Source organism: Aythya fuligula, chromosome 7 (genome assembly GCF_009819795.1).
Source record: "Aythya fuligula isolate bAytFul2 chromosome 7, bAytFul2.pri, whole genome shotgun sequence".
Classification (NCBI taxonomy): Eukaryota; Metazoa; Chordata; class Aves; order Anseriformes; family Anatidae; genus Aythya; species Aythya fuligula.
This window is the reverse complement of record NC_045565.1, coordinates 24622701-24639567: the sequence shown is the minus strand read 5'-3', so window position 1 is coordinate 24639567 and position 16867 is coordinate 24622701. Positions and strand designations below refer to the sequence as shown.

At 52.0% G+C, this 16867-nt stretch overlaps 2 protein-coding genes across 2 annotated transcripts in view; one reads left to right on the top strand and one right to left on the bottom strand.

Annotated features, from left to right (window-relative positions):
- Window positions 1-4787: 4787 nt before the first annotated feature.
- Window positions 4788-9498, bottom strand: INA (internexin neuronal intermediate filament protein alpha). The gene is made up of 3 exons (XM_032191723.1): window positions 8680-9498; window positions 6592-6716; window positions 4788-5976 (listed from the first exon to the last, which is right to left on the bottom strand). The coding sequence occupies exons 1-3, from the start codon at window positions 9475-9477 to the stop codon at window positions 5703-5705; spliced, it is 1197 nt and encodes a 398-aa protein (XP_032047614.1). The 5' UTR covers window positions 9478-9498; the 3' UTR covers window positions 4788-5702.
- A 4488-nt stretch (window positions 9499-13986) lies between these two features.
- NT5C2 (5'-nucleotidase, cytosolic II) overlaps window positions 13987-16867 on the top strand; it is a 56264-nt gene continuing 53383 nt past the window's right edge. Inside the window, exon 1 of the mRNA XM_032191154.1 lies at window positions 13987-14038. The gene's annotated coding sequence lies outside the window, so the exon portion shown is untranslated. The remainder of the gene's footprint in view (window positions 14039-16867) is intronic.

Below are 16867 nucleotides of genomic sequence, written 5' to 3'. Positions count from 1 at the left end.
TTCATTTTCTGGTTACCTACTTATCAATGGCATGGCTAAGACAGAACCTAACTAAATACTATTTGTACTGCAGCATAATTCTGAGTTGCTTTATAGATCTAACTCCCAGCACGAGGAGACCATGAGCCCTAGTGTCAGGAGTTCTCAGAAATGCAGAATCGAGCTACCATCAAGTCATGAGTCATGTTGGTTATGTTCTGGGTTTTGTTTTATGTAGATTGAGTGTAACAAGATACGGTTCAAGAGACTAGTGAAATTTGCAGCTGAGCTGTTCATAAAATGGAGGGGCACTGCAATGGCAATGGATAAAATAATATTTTCTGAATGCTGCTATCACACCCAGCCTTGATCCGTATTACCACCAGACAGAGGCACACAAGCCAGAAGAACCCTCAACACTTACTTCCATAAATGTGAAACAACCGATGAGCTTCACTGAAAAATCCCTCAAGCTGTCTGATGCTATTCTGTTGAGTTTCTTTTCAGGGAATCATCCAGCTCTTATGTGCAGTGATTTATGTTAACGTGTGATATCAATTGCTAGCAAATCAAAATTACGCCCCAGGCTTTTTTCTGGTTTTTCTTCAGTGTGGTGTGCCACATTATGCAATCTGTGCTCCATCCAGACACTGAGTGGGGATTCGCTCCTGCAGTTGAGAGAGGAACTACTAACAGGCGTAGGAGGTTTTTGTATATTATCTTTTGTTTTAAAGGGAAGATAAGTTGTCCACATGAATCTTCCAATGTGCTGCGTGTTTAATAGAGAGGGGACACCAGGGACCAGGCTAAGTGTTTAAGTGCTTTAAAATATACTTGTTCTGCTGGGATAGTTACTTGCTGAGAGATGGAGAGAATGTTGCAAACCGTGTTCTCATCACTTTTGCTTCTATTTTTCTACCTCCTTGTTTTTCTACCTCCTTTTACGTAACACTAACCAATTCAGCACAAAGAGAAGAAAGGTGATGGTAAGTTGAATTTTGCCCATGTCATTTTCGAGACCACTGCTGAATGAGCTAACAGATCCTTATGTTTGCTGAGGTTTCAGAAAATTGCCATAGATGCAAGTTTAATCACTGAACAGGTCAAATTTGGGTTTTGAGATATGAATGGTAATCCTATCTGAGGTGAAATGTGATAGTGATTGGTTGCCCTGCAGCTGCAAAATTCTTGCTGAAACTGTATCACCATTTTTACTGGAGTTTGATGTAATATAATGATATATTTGTGTTAAAGCAACAGTGATCTGTTGGGAAAAAAAAGGTGGAAAAAAGCTTATATTTTCTTTTTGCTTGATGAAATAATCTATTTCAAAATGAAATTTTAAGATGTCTGTTTTCTTCCAAGGGAAACAGTAACAGTAGAAAAGTGGGTGGTGGGGATTTGGCAGAGATTATGGCAGAAAATAGTGTGTTCCTGGGGGAGGTGCTTTGGAACCCTTCTCGCACGGTGCTAGGAGGCAACCAGTCGTTCCAAGACGCCACGGTGTGCTCAGAGCTGGCTGCTTGCAGTGTGCTTTTCTGTAGGTGGTGATGACGGAAGGTGCTATGTTATATAAAGGACTGGTGTGTCCTTCCCTGTCTACAGCTGGGACCGAAAGGTAAGAATTCCCTGAGCGAGAAGCCTAATGACCTTGGCAAGAACCTGCAACCTACAACTTCCTCCTGGGACGTGAGAGAACATTTTGCCTGCTGTTGGCAGTAACAGATGCTTTATGTGCCATGACCTACAGACCAAAAATGGTGCTGGTTGAACCTGCATGAGGAAGCTTGTGAGGGGGCTAAGCTGAGCTCTGGGATGCCAGCATTCTCTCTTCATTTCTCTCCCTGACTTGCTGTATGACCTTGAACAGAACTCCTCACTTCTCGGCTGTGTCCAACTAGTGCAATAACTTCTGTAAAGCACACAGAGCACTATGAATGGAAAAAATACCTCCATGCTACTACTGGATGTGGAAGGGTGGGTAATTAGCAGGGTACTACTGAGGGTCCCCTTCATTAATGTGAGTATAACAGGACTGGTAACAGTACCTGTTACTAAAGCATGAGGACTGCTCCTTCTTGGTGTTATGGTGGACACAGCTGAGCTGTCAGTTCTGAGTTGTTGTCTCTTTGTGGTGAATACTGCCTTAACAAGGATATAAATGTTTGCTGTAGAATTGCAGGGCCCCCTCTGTTTTAGCTGGGTGAATTGCAGGGTTTGGGATGAAGACCCCTGCACAGGCTGTAGAATTGCCTTCCCTCCCGACCCCATAATTGCAGACCTTATATCTGCAAACGTTTTTTGTTCAGCTGGAGTCCCCTGGCATGAAATGGGATAAATAGGCATTAAAGCACCCATGTTGGAACACATCCCTGAAGTGCAGCGCACTACAGCATGCTCAGTTTTGGGACTGCCAGCTGTTCTGCTGTGGCAAGAGGGCATTTTCCACTTCTTTTCCCCTTCTACCCTAATCCTGCTTGGACTGGGACTCCAAGGGTCAGATTCTCTCACCACCCCAAGCAGTGCCTTGTCTGCTTGTTATGCTACATTTGCCAAGTGATCCTTATTCCCATATGCCTGCAAAGAGTTGCATGAATGAGAAGGGTTGCATGAATGAGTTTGCAGTGCTCATACTATTTCAGTATAAACTTTAATGTGAAGTGTCAGTTCCCACTGATGTGGACGTTTGATCACTCAGGTGCATGTTTGACAGCTGGCATTAGGGCTGTACATGGGTTACTCACTCAAGGATGAAGCTCTTCTTGGGGAGGTCTCTCTGCTAAGAGCTGGAAAGAAGAGAACTGGATGGATCCAGCCTAAGGAGCAGGAAGATGTTTTGCCCTGAATTGCCTATTGATTCCTTCTCCCTGAATAACAGGGTCCTTCCCAAGTCTGGAACTGGAGATGTTTTCCTTTGGCAGGAATGCAAATGTTTGGGGGGTGTTTCTTTGGCTACTTTTTCCTTGGCTTACTTCTTAATGAGTTCCAGCATCTGGACAAGTGTCAATAGCAAAACTGTGTGCAGCAACTCCCAGCTTTTAAGGAACTGTGTATCTCAGCACAGCTACTGGAGGAACCTCCAGGGGTGCCAAAGGACTATTGGATCTGGGATCATGAAGGAAACCATCACTTCCACCACTGGAGCAGCAGGAACATGATCCAGGCTGCAGGGGCTCTCCTATCTCATCCTCATGGCAACAAAATGAGCAGTCAGGCAGCCACAGAGCACGGCTGCATGGGCCAGCATCTCAACACAGGAAAAAAACAGAGGGAGCTCACACCCCTGCATGGGAGCTGGTTTTCTCCCCACCGTAAAGATGAAGGGAAGGCAGCGTGATGGAGGAATGGCCACTCCCTGCTTCTTCCCGGGTTGGTGGTGCAGTGTCTGCAGCTGCCTTTTAGCTGGGAGGTCGCAGCTCTGCAGAGGTATAAATCTTTAAGCAGCTGAAGCGTGACTCTCTCCTTTCCTCTGGCAGCCTCAGTGTTTAACCCAGTAAGAAAGATGGGGCCATGACAGAGGACACACTGCCCTGTCCAGCCTAGTGCAGCACCAAACCCTGCAGCCTTCCCTGAGCTCTGGAAATGCAGGAAATCTCTGGAGAGGTCCCTTACAAAGAGCTGTGGTCTCATTCCAAAAAAATACATCCTCTGCCAGCTCCTTTGTTCTGTGTGAATGCAGCCCCTCCAGATCGTTATCACTGAAGTAAAATCCCAGCTTCGTTAGGAGCAACCAGCTGAGCAGGCAGGAAGCGTGACCAAGGCTTGCGCTGGGAATAAAGGACACGTCAGGCTGTTGTTACTCAAGGGACAGAAACAAAGCAGTGCTGGAGGGTATCTGAGATTCGCAATGTGTTACGTCAGCTGCACAGTCCCATCTGCCTGATCTTCCCCAAATGCCTGCTCTGAGAGAAATGCCGCAGGTTTGCCTCAGTCACGGGGAGCGGCCATGCTGTGGTGGGCCGCAGGCAGGCTGGTGACTGTCACACCGTGTCCCCAGGATCCTAGGACAGGTTGTGGGGAGGTGGCAGGGAGAGGAAGGCCATACAACATCATTTTGGGGCAGGCCACCAGCACAGGGGATGCGTGCCCTCCTGTGCTGCCAGCTGCAGGGCTCTGCTGATGGCCCCATTGCCGCTCTCACAGGGACGTGCCACCACTGTGTCACCTCACAACTTGTGGGACATGCGGGGACTCCTCAGGCATCTTCTGAGGATAAGCCAGCTCCACAGCCACTGCTGCCTGCTGGATTTACTTGGGAGGGAGGTGCCCCCAGGTGTAGACCACTTCACCTTCACTGGGAGCCCAGTTTTAAACCCTAGGCACGGCAGCCATCTTGAGATGACCACCACAGCCTTGGAGTTCATTTTATGGACAAACGAGGACAACCCCAGCCATGCAAGGCCTTGCTGCCTCACTGGGCAGCCATGAGCTCTCCCACAAGGCAGGGGTATCGCCATGGACACCTGGGGGTGAGGCCCAAATGTGTCCCACTGCCCCCAGCAGGGCCAGCCCTGCCTGCAGCCCTAGGAGCAGTGTGGCAGCTGTCCCCAGCTCTCTGGGGTTTTTACCCTGACAAAAAGTTTTTTCTTGTCTGCAGGCTCTCATGAAAGCCAGGCTGACCCAGTCCATGGGAATCATCATGGACAGGACGCAGGTGAAGACGGTGCAGGACACAGCGTGGAGCCGCATGAAAAAAAGACAGAAGAGCTCGGTTTGGTTCACATGACTATTTCTTTCTTTTTAATTATTAACTTGTGCCTTACAATAGAAGAGGAAAGAGTGTGAGCAAATGATTTGCTGGTTCCAGGAACTACTCTGGCACCACCGAGAGGACAGTAAGGTCTTGTGATGGCAACCTCGCCAGGGCACCGACACACAGCACACGCGGTCTCCGGCTCTTGCAAAAGCGATCGCTGGCAATTTTAAGGCATTGAAGGAAACCTACAGTTGTAAATCCTACATCAGATTTGGCACACGTTGGAAGGCTGGAGCGGAGGCGTGGATGCAATGTTTGGCAGAGCGAGCGGTGGGGCGGGCGCTGCCTTGCCAGAGCCACCGCGGTGCCCAGCTCTCCCTGCCGCTCGTGGGGCTTTTTGGGGGCTGGCACCGGGGGCTTGGCAGCACCAGTGGTGTGCCCGACGTGCTGGCTCCTGACCAACAAACCCTGCACACGTGGCTGGACTAACACTACTGAGAAACAGACAGTCATCAGGACACACACACGAAAAAAAATGTTCCTTATCATTTAAAATGTTAAGTGGCTCCTAGACCAGAAGCGAGGTGTGTTTATGGCTATTTCTGTGCTTCTGGGATTAAAAGTGGATGGCTACAGCTTAAGAGGAAACACTTGAGCTATACATGGATTTGGATAGTAAGTGATTAGGTCTGTAGCCTTAACCCTAACTGTAGTTGAGTTTCATTGCCCTTGCCACCCCCTCCCCAAATTGCAGCTCGGGCAAGGGGATCCCCTCACCCCCCACCATAAGTCCCCGTGCACAAAACCCACCAGCATGCACCCAGCGACCTGCAGAGCACGGCCGCACCTGATTTGAGAGGGAGCAATGTGCCAAGCTCAGCCTTCACCTTGCTGGGACCGTAGGGGGCTGCTGAGCCCCATCCCTGTGGGGTACAGGTCTTTGGTGCAGCCTGGTTCTCCAGGAGCAATTAAAAGGCCGAGTGGAGACTGCTCCCCCTCAAATGCAAAAGGGACAGGGTCCCCACCATTACATTTTTGCATTTGTAATGATTCCTCCACGCAGGTTTAATCTCTCTGTTTTCTTGGCAGAGGTAGTGGTCCCGTCAAGCATTCCAGCCCGACCGGATGATATCTTGGAGGTCGCTTTAACAACCTCTCCTTGCTCCTCTTTCTTGAAGGATGGAGTGGAGGAACGAAAGCCTTGGGGCTGAAAGGAGTAAGTGGGGTTGGGGAAAGGGTTCAGTGCTGAAAGGCCCACGCTTCCTGTGCTGAAGAGGGTCTCCTCTCCCTCCAGTAGCTTCCTGCAATCACAGCAGAAGGGAAGGGGTTAGGCTGGGAACACCTCACGAGATGCTTTCATGGTACTGGGATGCAGCTGGTTTGGATGGAAACTGTCCCAGTTCCGATTTCAATGTGTGCTAGGTTTGGTTATGTGGGACATGGTTGCCTGAACCTAAGGCTTGGGCATGAAGCATCAAGGATGAATGAAGCATAGCACCTGAGGGTGTGATAAGCCCAAGCACTTCCCACCATATCACCCAGGCCTGTGGTGGAAACTAGCTCTGATCACGCTGTGAGCCCCCATCAGCCACACTTCCCCTCTGCATTTCTGCAGTACCAGGGAGGGGCAGGAAAAGGCCCCTTCTCCCAGTATTTGTCCCCTGGGTGCAGTACAGAGCTGAGCACCGTGGAGCTGGTTCAAAATAATATGCTTCTGCCAATCATTTTTGGAGCACTTGTGAGACCAGCTCCCTCCTCTCCCTTCAGAAACCCCAGGAAAATAAAACTCTGAAGCACAGAGGGACGTAGCCTTTTGCACTGAGCAGGATTTTGCAATGGGGATGTGTACTGGTCCCATTAAACACCACTGCCTAGTGGAGCTGTGGTTTGGAGGAGCGGGGCTGGAGCAGCCCTACCTGTAGGCAGCTATCTCGATATCCAGGGCCATCTTGACGTTCAGCAGGTCTTGGTACTCCCTCAGGTGCCGGGCCATCTCGGTTTTGGTGTTGCGCAGGTCATCCTCCAGCTGCCCGATGGTGTCCTGCAGGGAGGCAAAGGCAAGGCTGCTTGGGGCTGAGTTTTGATGGTTTTTTTATTATTTTCTTTTCCTATGGTTTTCTGCTCTGCACATCCCAACCAGGAGCTTATGATCACAGAATCTCACACTAACCAGGATGTAAAAGCAGGCAGAGCACCAGGTGTAGCTTGTGAGTGTGAGCAGTGGGGGGGGGCTTTAAACATCAATGGTTTTCTGTATTTTCCTGTCTATGAGATGAGGGGTCAGTGGGGGAGCCCAGTCTGGCAGGGACAATGCAGGCACTGCAGAGGGATAGGATTTTGCAGGTTTAAACACCATCAAAGCAGGTATGGGGTTTTATGGGACCAAACAGGGTGCTGGGGATGCAAAGGGTGGCCTGGGGAAGGGCTGCAGTTGGTGATCAGGGTTGGGACACTGGGATGGGGCAGTGTCCAAGGGCCCCAGTCCCTGTTTTTTATTTCATTTCTTATTTTTTACCCCAAATACACTCAAATATCTAAGCCTAGGGGCTGCTGGCCTGAAAGCAGTAAAACCCCCTCCCACGGGGGATCCTCCCAGCCCAAATGGTTCGCTGTCACAGCCGCCAGGGCGTGGGCAATGAGTAAGCAGTTTGTAGCAGCCCTGCCTGCAAAGCCCTGCAGCGGCCACTGCGAACATCAGCTCCCCAGCGCCCACTCCCACAGCCAGCCCTTTCCCTCGCCTCCTGCTCTGCTGTTGCAGTGAACAAGCATCGTCCTGCCATGCCATCCCCACCCTGTCCCCCTCCTCATCCCTGCCTGTCCCCTCCTTGGTGTCCTGCATCACCTCCCTCCTATCCTCTTCAAATAGCCTAAGAATACAATAAGGAGACACATCCCTGCTTAAACAGTTGATAGAAAAAAAAAAAAAAAAGAAAAAAAAAGAAAAAAAAAAGCTGATACAAACAGGAATTTTCGCTTTTAAGATAGACTTCCACCCTTCTCCATCAGTTTCAGGGGAATTATTTAGCTCCTACTCAGGCACATTGTTCAGCAGAGTGCCAAGTGTTACCACACACAGCAGATCCTGAGAGTCACGTAGTGGGAAGCTGATGTTCTGCAGCTACATCAGTCTGAATTATGGTGCTGTTTAATCCAGCTGCTTTTTTTTTTCTGTTCCTGGAATCCCTCTTTTCACATGGCATCAAGGCTATTTAAGAAGATTATTATGTGTAATCCTGTCATCCACTACAGGAAACATTGCCTGCTTCCACAATATTTGTTGAGGACCCCAACTACTCAGCAAGAGTGCAAGCAGCTTGGATCTACAGCCCTAGCTTCCTAGACAGCTTGGCAAAATCTGGCCTCCATGACAAGGCATTACTTGGCTGTGAAACAGCAGCGGCCTTTGGGTGTGACGTAAGGCAGTCATTTCATTATTTAGAAGGAAATGGCTTGATTTAGAAAAGATCTCTTGGTAGCCATCTAAGAGAGCACTCTCTGGATTTAGTTTATTTTAAATCACGGATGCTCTCCCTGCTAGCAAGAAAATGTGGTAGTAGTGTTTTAATGGAGTAAGAGAGATGGAGCACGTGGTGTCTGCCGCACGTCTTTCCAAGGGCGTAAGAGATGCTGGGATCTGGCTGCAAATTCAGCCTTCGTGTTTGCAGAGCTCCAATTTCTGCAGTGCTGGTGCCAAGGGCCAGGCCACGAGGCGAGGGGCCAAGCCTGAGCAGGCGGCTTCGAGGAATCACCCACGGCGCTGGGCAACGCGTGGGCAACTCCAGGGCTGATTTTAGGGATGGGGTGGGAAGCGGGCCATGCATCATGCTGTGAGACCTGCGGGAAAGGGGTCGTGCAGGGGTGTCCCAGCCCTGTCTGCCCCCCTCCCAAGGCTCTTCTCCGTCCTTAGGGTGGTGAATAAGGAAGGGGTGGATGAAGATGCTGGGGTGGGAGGGGGATGGAGGCTGCAGGATGCTGCCGGGGGAGAAGGGCGGCACCCATCTCACCTGCAGCCCGGCTGCCTCGGCGCTGTGGCGCTCCTCCAGCTCCTGCAGCTGCCTCTCCAGGGACTCGTGGGCTCCCCGCAGGCTCTCCATCTCCACGGCTCGGGCTTGCAGCTGCCGACGGCACTCGCCCACCTCCCGGCGGCTGGCCCGGACGGCTTCCTGGCTGCGAGCCGCTCTCTCGTGGAGCCCCGCACAGCGAGCCCGGTACCAGTCCTCGGCCGCCTGCAGGTTGCGGGCCGGCAGCGCCTCGTACTGGGCTCGCAGCTCCCGCAGAGCCGCCGCCAGCTCGGGCCGGCCGGCAGCACCGGCAGCCGGGGGCTGGGGAGCGGCTGCCCGCAGCTCGGCCCCGAGCCGTGCCAGCTGCTCGCCGTGAGCCCTCCGCAGCTCCTCCAGCTCCTCCCGCAGAGCCTGGGCTCTCCTCTCCAGGTCGCAGCGAGCTCGGGCAGCCCCCTCGGCCGCCCGCTGCCGGGCTCGCAGCGCCTGCTCCGCCTCGGCGCGGCCCCGGGCTTCTTCCTCGCAGCGAGCCCGCAAGCGCTGCGTCTCCTCGGCCAGCCGGGCTCGCTCCAGAGCCGCCTGAGCCCTTTCTCCGTGAGCTTCCTCCAAACGGGCTCGCAAAGCCCGCAGCTCCCCGCCCAGAGCCTGCCCCAGCCGCCGGGGCTCCGGGGGTCGCCGGCGCAGCTCCGCCAGCTCGGCGGCCAGCGCCCGGTTGCGCTCCTCCAGCGCCCGCACCCGCTCGATGTAGCCGGCGAAGCGCTCGTTGAGGTCCCGGAGCTGCTCCTTCTCGTTAGGGCGAGGCATCGGCACCGGCACCGGCACCGAGACCGGGGGCTGGGGGAGGAGGAGGCGGCGGGAGGAGGCGGCCGGGGCCGGGGGCTCGCTGCTGGCCGAGCTCATGGCAGGGAGAGGAGGGAGCTGTCCGCTGTGCTGAACGAAAGGAGGAGGGAGAGAGGGAGGGAGGGATGGAGGAAAGGGTGGAGGAAAGGATGGAGGGGTGGGGAAAAGGATGGAGGGAGGGGTGGAGAAAAGGGTGGAGGGATGGAGGGATGGGGAAAAGGATGAAGAAAAGGATGGAGGGATGGGGAGGGATAGAGGGAGGGGTGGAGGGATGGAGAAGAGGATGGAGGGAGGGAGGGAAGGACAGAGAAAAGGACGTAGGGATGGAGAAAAGGATGGAGAAAAGGATAGGGGGATTGAGAAAAGGATGGAGGGAGGGATGGAAGGATGGAGGGACAGATGGAGTGATGGAGAAAAGGGTGGAGGGATGGAGGGATGGGGAAAAGGATGGAGGGAGGGAGGGAAGGACAGAGAAAAGGATGGAGGGACAGATAAAAGGATGGAAGGGGAGATGGAGGGATGGGGGAGGGATACAGGTAGGGATGGAGAAAAGGATGGATGGCGGGATATAGGGAAGACTGGAGGGATGGAGAAAAGGATGGAGGGACAGGTGGAGGGATAGAGAAAAGTATGGAGGAATGGAGGGATGGGGAAAAGGATGGAGGGATGGGGAGGGATAGAGGGAGGGGTGGAGGGATGGAGAAGAGGATGGAGGGAGGGAGGGAAGGACAGAGAAAAGGATGGAGGGATAGATAAAAGGATGGAAGGGGGGATGGAGGGATGGGGGAGGGATACAGGTAGGGATGGAGAAAAGGATGGGGAAAAGGATGAAGAAAAGGATGGAGGGATGGGGGACAGATACAGGGAGAGATGGAGGGATGGAGAAGAGGATGGAGGGAGGGATAGAAGGACAGAGAAAAGGATGTAGGGATGGAGACAAGGATGGAGGGAGAGAGGGAAGGATAGAGTGTCCTTTAAGGTCCCTTCCAGCCCAACCCATTCTGTGATCCTGTGATCCAAGTGTTCACATCAAGGGTCTGCAGCCCGCCTGGTCCCTCAGCATCAGCCTGGCCCAGGCTGCCCAGCTCACACCGCTGCTGCAGAAATCCCCCCTGCACTCTGGGTTGTTTCTTTTCAGGTCTTTCACATACTTCTCACACGCAAAGTGTGTTTAACCACTTCCTCAACACCTGTTGCTTTGCATTACTATATCCTAAGCGAGGTTTCTGCTACCAGCAGTAACTGATCGAGGAACTGGGAAGTCACCAGCTCTGCTTAGTTATGTGGCATCGTTTTGTTGACTTTGCTGAGGTGATTAGTACTGATGATGAAGGTTGCTTTGGTTCTGTCTTGTCCTGGAAAAGCAGAGTGGCCTCCCCACTTGTGCTGACATAGGGATGTGATCCAAATCCAGAGGTAAGATTATCATACTGTCCTGCAGAAAAATAAAAAATAAATTAAAAATAAAAAATACAAGGGCCTCTGCAAGGACTGGGATGCACGGAGTAAAGGCCGTGAGGCTGGAACCCTTTCCATCTGAATGGATGAGGTTTTCTGGATCTGGAAGGAGCCAGACTGCTTGAAACAGGTGGGACCTGAGCCAGCTGCCAGAGTGACTGCTGGCTCAGGAGTGCTGACCGTGTAGCTGAATTTATTGACTCAAAGGAATTTGAGTCAATAAATGATAGTAACCACTACTCTCGTGCAGAACAGGGGTGCAGCTGCAGCCCATTGGAGCACTGCTTCTTTCAGAGTAAAAGGGTGGCTGAGACTTTGGGATCCACCTCTGCATGAGCTGCCAATTGAGCCTAAACCCATCCCAGGTGGTTGGCACCCAAACTGAACCCCCTTGTGAGCCCCTTTAGCACCTGGCACAGGTCTCAGGGGCCGTCTTGGCCAACAAACCTGGGAGCTGCACATCCTCGATGAGGGGGAGAGCAGCAGCGTGGCCATATCTTTGAGGAGGAGCTGTATCCTGGCAGACTGGGAGGATGTCCTTAGATGACACAGACCCAATCCCCAAAACTTGCTAAAAGAAAGAGGAAGAGAGAGGGGGATCATTGCAATATTTTGTGTGGTTCTGTACATCACGTGTTGTTTAATGCACAGGGAAAGGCCTTGAGAATCCAATCCTTTGGCAAGAGGGGTATGTATGCACTTTGGACTCCAGCAAGTGCAAGTGCAAACCTACGGCAAGCTGTAGGCAGCAGGAGGATATCTTAAAACTTTGTGACTTTGCACAGTGCCCACCTGCTGATGGGGCTCGTTCAACAATTTATCTCAGGAGCTGCATTTAGCCTGGCGTTGTGATTAAAAGGAAAGAGTTGTCCTTTCAGCTGTGCACACACAGCAAATGGGATACACATCTTCTGTCCAGTTTCCAGCACACTCCATTAAACTCATGCTCTGGGTACGTGTTTTACCACCTGGCTTCACAGCAGCAGTGGGCTGGGAGGAAAATGCTTCCCAGCTGCTGAACTGAGGGAAAGTGAAGGAAACAGTCAGATCCAAAGTGTCTGTCAGGAGTCTGCTGCCAGACCTCCCAGCACAGGCAGGTCTGGCCCCTTTTGGGAGGGAGAAACAAAGATTTATTTGCTGAATCATGCAGACACAATACCGCTAATGCAAATGTAAAAATAGCTGTACTGACTCCCTCTAATTCAGGAGTAACTCAGGAGTTTCTCTGGGGCAGTTGGAGAATTTTAGGGAAAGAGCAGAGAAGCAGCACAGAGGTTTCCTTGGTGCAGCTTCTCCAGCTCTGGCCCTCTGTGGCTTTGGAGCTCCCCGAGCAGTGGTCACGTCCCTGTGTTTGCCATCCCTTATCTAATCAGCATAAGGTCATGTCCTGGATGCCACCATGCTTTGTAATCTGCAGTTGGATAATATGCCTTGTGAAAAAACATCATCTTTGCACTTCAAAGTTGCTGCCAACTGATTTCATTTAATGCCCCTGGTTTTGAGACAGTGACACTGCTGCAAAAGTTTGTTCCTGCCGCCTCACCCACCCCATCTACGATTTTGCAGATCTCTGCCTTATCTTCCTTGGTCTCTTTTCTAGGCTGGAAGATTTTAATCTATTTATTTTCCCTTCATAGGAAAATAATTTCATGATTTTTATCATCCTTGCTGGCTTCGGCGCATCTCCAGTGGGTACGTGTTGGAAAGACACAGCCCCACACCCTGCAGGATGGCACAGCCACAAGGATGTGTGGAAAGGAGCTCCCAAATCGAGGAGGGCACATCTCCAGGTAAAGCAACTCACTTTGGTGCCCAGACGAGGCACCCCAAGATAAACCCAGGGCATACAGAGGTGCGAGGCTGTGGCTCAGCGTGCACAATGCCCACAGGCTGAGCTTCTCACCCGTGTGACTCCCTCCTTGCTGTGGCTGTGTGACAACTGAACTTTTGGCTTTAGTTAAAAACAATTGTGAATGTTGCAGGCTTGTGCTGTCAGGAGGATCCCTTCCAGCCCCATTTTGGACAGGGTGATGGAGTCTGGAGGCTGTGTGAGGGCCATGAGGCCTGCATCCAGCCCCACAGCACAAGGGCGGCTCGGTGCCGCTGTGCAGAGGGCAGGCCGAGGGGAAGCGTCCCTGGGGGAACAAGGGGAGAAGGGCTGGAAAAGAAATGCTGGAGGAGGGAGGTGTGTGGGAGCTGGATGTGGGAGGGGAGAGCGACATGAGTGTGGGGTTTGGGAGCTGTCAGGGCTGCTGAAACCTGTGGCCCTGCAGGGACACCCTGGTGCCATTTTGGTGGCACCAAGGTGGCCAGGACCCTGCTGGGGCTCAAGGAGGACAGCTGGAAAGGAGAGCTGCTCTTCTTTTCCTTTCCTTTTCCTCCTTTCTTTTAGATCTTTTCCAACCTGAATGATTCTCCGAGTCTATTTAGGGCCGTGGTTCAGTGGGTGACAGTGGTGGCAGGGGGACGGTTGGACCAGATGGTCTTGGAGGTCTCTTCCAACCTGGCAGCAACTTTGAAGTGCAAATATGTTTGTTTTTTTTTTTTTTTTTTCACAAGGCATATTATCCAACTGCAGATTACAAAGCATGGTGGCATCCAGGACATGACCTTACCAATTAGTCTGCGGCTCTGTGAAAACGGGGGGCTCGCGCTGCCTGCCCCACACCTCCCAAACACCCCCTCACCTCCCCCCAACCCACTCCACAACCACGCTCAGCCCAAATTAGCCAATTAACTGCTTTATTTCAACGAAAACCCGGGCTCCTTCAGCCGGATGAAGGAAAACACGGGCAGCGGGGACAACGCGGGGCCGAGGGGGGGAGGACAGAGAGGGATCCTCTTTGCGGCTGTGGCGGCGCTCGGCACTTTCTCCCCGCTCCCTTGCGTCCCTCCACCAGCCTCGCACTTTCTCCCCGCTCCCTAGCGCCGGCCGTGGGGAGGGAGGGGGAGAGGGAGGAGGAGGAGGAGGAGGGGCGGGGCTTGGGGCCGCGCCTGCGCAGTGCCGCCGGCGGGGCGCTGCGGCAGTTGGTGCGGGGCACTTGTGGCGAGCGCGGCGCGGAGGGAGGTGAGAGCGGGCCCGGGCGCGCGGGGGCAGTGCGCGCGCTCCCGGGCGGGCGGGGGTTGCGCGCGTGCGCGCGCCGGGCGCGTGGCGGCGGCGACCGTTGGAGGGGACCGTTGGGGAAAGGGGGGGGGGGGGGGGCGCTCCCCTCAGCCGGGGCTTGGGGGGCTATGGCCGCGGCCCGGCGTGAGGAGAAAGGGGGAGCGGGGGGCGTGTAGAGCTCCCGGTGCTCGCCCCCGGGCTTTCTCCGTCAGGCAGGGCAGGGGAGGACCCCGGTAGCCCCCCGCTGCTGCCTCACGGTGCCCTCACGGTCCCCCCCCTCTCCCTTCCCTCCCAAGTTCCCTTCCCTGTCACCGCTGTGGTGTTTCGGGTGCTCTCGGTCTGTCTGTGTGTGTCAGGCTGGGGCTGAAAGGCAGGAGCCAGGCACCAAATAACAGTTTTAAAAAAAAAAAAAAATCAACACACAACCCCTTTCCTCTCATTTGCTTATGCCTTTCTTTTTTTTAAAAAAAAAATCTTCCCTTTTTGTGCCAAAAATGCTGTTGCAAAATACGTGACGGAAACAATCCTACACGGGTTTCTGATAGACTGCGTGACTGAACAGGGCAGCGCAGTTTCTTGTAGCGCAGGCTGGCTTTAAACATTCCTGGAACCAGCGAGATGATGAAATCCCCAAGTTTTACTCCAGCGCTAGAAGGCTGCCAGGCTGGATGCTGAAGGTCCTCTCAGTCATGGTTTTGGAAACCTTCCTCCCAAGGCACGATTGCTACTTTTTAAAGAAGTTTCGTTATTTATTTATTTATAGCTCTGGAAGATTTAACGTTGAATCTCAAAGATCGCAATATGCTTTTTAAGTGACTACAGAAAAACGTCTCCTCCTTACCTGTATCGGTTCCGTGTAACATCTCGCCACCAGCCAAAACGTGGTGGCGATCCGTACGCCTCTTTGCTTTGGGAGGAAGGAAATGTATAAAGATCAGTGAACGAATTGAAAATAGGAAGGGTTGCAGGTCTCTGCAGGTGCTGCGGGGCTTTACTGAAAACCAGAATCAAAACTCAGAACTGCATTTCGGCCTCCGGTTCGCGAGCTGAGTTTGTGGTTCCAGCAACGAGGAAAAAACGTAACGTTTCGCTTGCAAGCTCATCCGCTTAGCTGCGGAAGTCTGTCACAGCCCTTGTCAACCTAAACATATTTGAGAGTGGAGCTGCTATTTAAAATAATCTATTGCCATTAGTCCTGACTCCAAAAGATCATTCAGGAACTTGCTGGTTTGATTAACAGCAGTTGGAGTTTGTTCAAGCATGGACGTCGTTTCATTATATAGTACAATACAACCTTTACTCTGTATAGCTTCATTCAAGCAAATTGTATTGCAAAATGCACCGCCGAATTACATCTAAAACGCTCCATTGAATGAAGTACAATTGCAGAGATAAATGGGAGAAAAATTGTAAGAACGGGAGAAATGTTTTCAGCTGAGGTTTGAAATTTAGAGCCCGTTAGTATGTTTGCTTTGGTAGTGTTAGCGTTATATACACTGTTTCTAGGATATACGCTGGCAAAAGTCAGATGCAAGCTGAAATTTTCCCAGGCAAATTTCGAGTTTATAGGCAATTTTTAATAACAAAAATACCTTCGGTTGATACTCTTTGTCATGTTTGATTCCTAATATAGCTGTGAAATGGAAGTTTATAAAACCTTTTTAAAACATGATTTATCCTAGGCTTTTCGTATTTAGCTTAAAGGGGAATGTTTATGAAAAAACAGAAAGCTTAGTTTGGTGTTTACTGGTAAGCACCGTGGTATTGTACTCTTCAGGGAAACATGGAAAGGAATGTTGTATTTCTTCCAGAAAACTACAGGTATGTTATTTTTGCTTCTAAAGTAGAAGGGAAGCAAACTATTAAAATACGGGGTTTAACCGATGTTCATTGGAAAAGCAGATAGGTTTATATGCTCACCTCACACCCGTTATTTGCAGGTCAGCTCAATAAAATAATGCTTCACTTAAAAAATGACACGGTTAGTTTGCAGGGAGCTGTTATCTGGGGATGGCCCAGGGCTGGCCACGGTTCCTTGGGGCACACGGAGGCGATCCACAGCCTTTGAGTCCCATATGCTCTGTGGGCACCGAGAGCCCCTTCTGTTGTATAAATTTGAAATGGGGGAGCGCTGTGGGATCGGGGTGATCCAATACAGTGCAACCAGTCACTCACCACTGCTGGTCAGTCCTACAGAGCCCCTAGGACCCGTGGCAGCATTGCCACGCAGAAGCTGCTTGGCCTGAGGAAGGTGCGTTAATGGGCTCCAGCCAGGCTGCAGTGGAAAGTTGTCATAGGAACTGGCTTGCTGTTTGGCAGAGCCGTGCCTTGTCTTCACTCGTTTGAAAACACACCTCTGTAACTAATCACCTCGGGATAAGAACTGCTCGTATGCTGTCCAGCACAAAGCCATGAAGAGGGCCAGGCACTTCGGCTCTGCCCCAAGGGAAGCTGAGGACAGCGCTGTGCGTCAACAGAGGACAGCCTGGGCGATGATGTACCTTGGGATGAGTTCCCCGTGCCTGCTCTGCGCCGTGCCCTTACATCGGGGTGGCTCACAAACGCTGGCTGTCCTGATATAAACCAGCTGTGGCATTTTAGCGGTGAGAATAATAGGACAGAAAACCAAACAGAGCGTGCCCGGGAGTGGAAGCCTTGTCTCGCTCTTTGGGATGTGTTTGGGATGAGACATATTACTAAGTCAGCGCATGAGAATTCTTCACTTACTGTCTGTATGGCATCTATTTTATAAATTGTATTTATTATGTCGGCAGCACAAACATCATTTGACAA